The 3549-nt window shown below is 37.8% G+C and overlaps 1 protein-coding gene across 1 annotated transcript; it reads left to right on the top strand.

The window, feature by feature from the left end:
• Window positions 1-912: 912 nt before the first annotated feature.
• LOC120130872 (protein CELLULOSE SYNTHASE INTERACTIVE 1-like) lies at window positions 913-2774 on the top strand. Its single transcript, XM_039148024.1, has one exon. It carries the CDS (start codon window positions 1039-1041, stop codon window positions 2767-2769), a length of 1731 nt encoding a protein of 576 aa, XP_039003955.1. The 5' UTR covers window positions 913-1038; the 3' UTR covers window positions 2770-2774.
• Window positions 2775-3549: the final 775 nt, after the last annotated feature.

The following is a 3549-nucleotide window of genomic DNA, read 5'->3' as shown; positions in this document are numbered from 1 at the left end:
CTATTGAAATATTATCAATCAAGTCATTTGACATTAATATCTGGCTGAGGAACATATATAATATTTAAAATAACGTACTCATAATTTTAATTTGTTTAATAAATTAAATTATTTGATCATATTATTATATATGTCACTATTTGATTGAAGGGTCTTCATTTATTTGATATTTTTCATACAATTAGACGATGACATATATAACGTTATAATTTAAATAAAAATATTAAATAAATTAAAATTGAGAAAAATAGTTTAAGTGAGAACCAGTCTTGTTTTGTGTTTAAGAAAGGAAAAAGAAAAGAGAAAGGTCGAATCGAATCAGAGACATATTTAAATTCGAATTACGAGTCTAGTTTGAGGTTGGTGCTAGGACTTAATCTTTTAGAGCGGTTAAAAATTCAACTAATCCTATTTCATATCCATATCTAATTTCAAAGAGAAACATCTATAACAATCAAACACGAAAGATACAAAGTATATTAATTACTCATAAAGTGTAGCAATTTAATGATAAGATATAATAATATCAACTAATTTTTCAGTTTTGTACAGAAAAAAGACCGAATTATGATAAATTAAAACAGTTTGATTAATGTTTCAATTTTGATGAAAGAGAGATACGAAATTAACAATTACACCCAGTAATCTTTAAAACGTCACGTAATTCCTGCGTTTTCACCCTCTGAATCAAGTACAAATTATGAGTAAAGAAAAATTCTACCACGCACTCGTATACGGTAATATGCCATTAAAGCAAACCCTTTTCCCTTTGCCTCTCTATCTATCGTAATCGATGCTTTTGAGGCCTGAATTTACAGTTTTACTGACTCTGTTTCATCAATACATTCCAGCTGGCTGCATCTTTATCTTCAAAAAGTACCAAAATTTATTCCCATTCAACGCCTTTCTCGAAAACCCTTTTCCCTTTCCCTCTCTCTGCGTGTATTTCTCTGCCTCTCCGTTTCCTTTCCTTCCAAGCAAACCCTACATCTTTTCATGTTTTTTCAATTTCATCCTTAATCCGGTTTTCACCCGCAAATGCCTACATCAGAGCCACCGCAAACGCCGCCCTCGTCAGAAAAATCTGGAATTCAACCACCGCAAACACTTCTCGACTTGATCACAGGCGTTCTCTCTATCTTACTACTTTCTTCTCTCACAGTCCGATCTTTCGTTGGACGATGGCAGGTCGTCCGATCAAAGCTTTGCACTCTCCAATCATCTCTTTCCTCTATCGCAGAATCTCCTCACTGGAACGACAACTCTTTGCTTCACACTCTTTTTCCTTCCCTTCTCTCCACTCTCCAGCGTTTAAAAGCTCTCTCCGATCAATGTACTCTCTCTTCCTTCGCCGGCGGGAAACTCCTCATGCAAAGCGACCTCGATATGGCTTCGTCTTCTCTCTCTAGCCATCTCCATGACCTCGATTTGCTTCTCAGATCTGGCGTTCTTCACCAATCAAGCGCCATCGTTTTGTCTCAGCCAGGACCTGGCTCTGGTAAAGATGATTTGGTGTTTTTCATCAGGGACCTCTTCACGCGACTTCAGATTGGAGGAATCGAGTTCAAAAGGAAAGCTTTAGAATCACTTCTCCAGCTTCTCGACAAGGACAAGAAATCTACTGCTGTGGTTGCTAAAGAAGGAAATTTTGGATATTTGATAAGTCTTCTCGAAGTTAACAGCCAACCTTTGATTCGAGAACAAGCTGTTTTAGCAGTGTCGATTCTGGCTTCTTCAAGCGAAGATTCAAGAAAAATCATTTTCGAAGAAGGTGGATTAGGGCCTTTGTTAAGAATCCTCGAAACAGGTTCCATTCCTTTAAAAGAAAAGGCCGCCATTGCTGTTGAAGCAATCACCGCCGATCCTGAAAACGCCTGGGCGATTTCAGCTTACGGCGGTGTGTCCGTCTTGATAGAAGCCTGTCGATCTGGTTCCCAACCAACCCAAATCCACGCGGTTGGCGCTCTTCGAAACGTGGCTTCCGTGGAAGATATTCGAATGGCGCTTGGTGAAGAAGGCGCTGTTCCTGTTACAGTCCAGTTATTAGTGTCGGGTTCCACCGCCGCACAAGAAAAGGCAGCCAATTGCCTTTCAATCCTTGCTTCCTCTGGTGAATATTTTCGCGCTCTGATTATACAAGAAAAGGGATTGCCGAGATTAATGCATGTCATTCAAGATTCATTAAGTTCAGATACAATCGAGCATGTTCTCAGTACAATCAGCTCACTTTCTGTTAAAGATTCCGTTTCAAGGATTTTATCATCTTCAACAGTCTTCATTATCCAATTAGGTGAATTTATCAAGCACGGGAACATGATTTTACAACAGATTTCAGCTTCTTTGTTGTCAAAATTGTCAGTTAGTGATGGAAACAAGCGGGCCATCTCTAGTTGCATGTGTTCTTTGGTAAAGTTAATGGAATCTCCAAAGCCGGTGGGTTTACAAGACGCGGCGGCGGAAGCAATTGTTTCGCTATTGACCGTCCGATCAAACAGGAAGGATCTGGTTAGAGATGAGAAGAGTGTGATGAGATTAGTGCAGATGTTGGATCCGAAGAATGAGGTTGTTTCTAAGAAGTACCCATTGATGGTGGTGACCGCCGTGTTAGGCGGAGGAAGCGATGGTTGTAGGAAAAGACTTGTGGCTGCCGGAGTCACTAAACATCTTCAGAGTCTAACGGAAATGGAAGTCACCGGAGCTAAGAAGGCGCTTCAAAGACTTGCAAGGAGTAGACTCAAGACCATTTTCAGCCGGGCTTGGAGGGAATAACCAGATAAAGATACTAACCCCGCGCAAACGAAGGTACGTTCTCCTTTTACGAGGTTATAATTGGAATTTTACTAATCTTATAGGGTTTTCATCAATACTTACTTTTTGGCGCGTTAGCAACTGTCCTGTATTTTAGCGCCATTCATTAGCATCAAAAGTACTTCGTTACCCTTCTCTTTATCCATTTCTATTCAAGAAAAAATCACGACTAAAAACTTTGAAGCTAAAAAGTGTTTATGACTTCAAATTAACTTTTAATTAATTGATAATTAATTTAATTTATATTTTTTGTGTAAGTTCTGATTGAGGCGATAATATGTAAAAACGAAACATTGTCGCTATATCAACGGAGCAGATTTTGTAGATACGGCGCTAGCGCGTGAAAGTGAAACTTTTTCCCGTGATTATATTTAAAAATTTGCATATTATTTATATATATTTTTGTTTAATTTGTAATAATGCAGGAACAGAAGTTCGTTCGGAATTTTCTAACTGTCACAAGGATGAGAACCTACTTTGAAGGAAAATGCAACCAACCATACCCCTTTATACTACTTTTACGTCGTAATATGCCATTTTAGAAGGAAAAAAAAAGGTCTTGAAATATAAAAAATTAATGTTATCTTTTAATATTATATGACGACAAAAAAAAAAGACATGGATGCGGTTTTTAGGGAGTATCCTCGTTTTGTTTTTAAATTTTATTTTTTTATTTAATATTTGATTCACTCATGACAATGAACTGTGAGTGGGAAGTCGATGAGTGTCATGTTTACTACC

The sequence above is a fragment of the Hibiscus syriacus genome, unplaced genomic scaffold (assembly GCF_006381635.1).
Source record: "Hibiscus syriacus cultivar Baekdansim isolate YM2019G1 unplaced genomic scaffold, ASM638163v2 tig00110548_pilon, whole genome shotgun sequence".
NCBI classification, from domain to species: Eukaryota; Viridiplantae; Streptophyta; class Magnoliopsida; order Malvales; family Malvaceae; genus Hibiscus; species Hibiscus syriacus.
The sequence above is the reverse complement of the archived record's forward strand: the minus strand, read 5'-3'. Positions and strand labels throughout refer to the sequence as shown.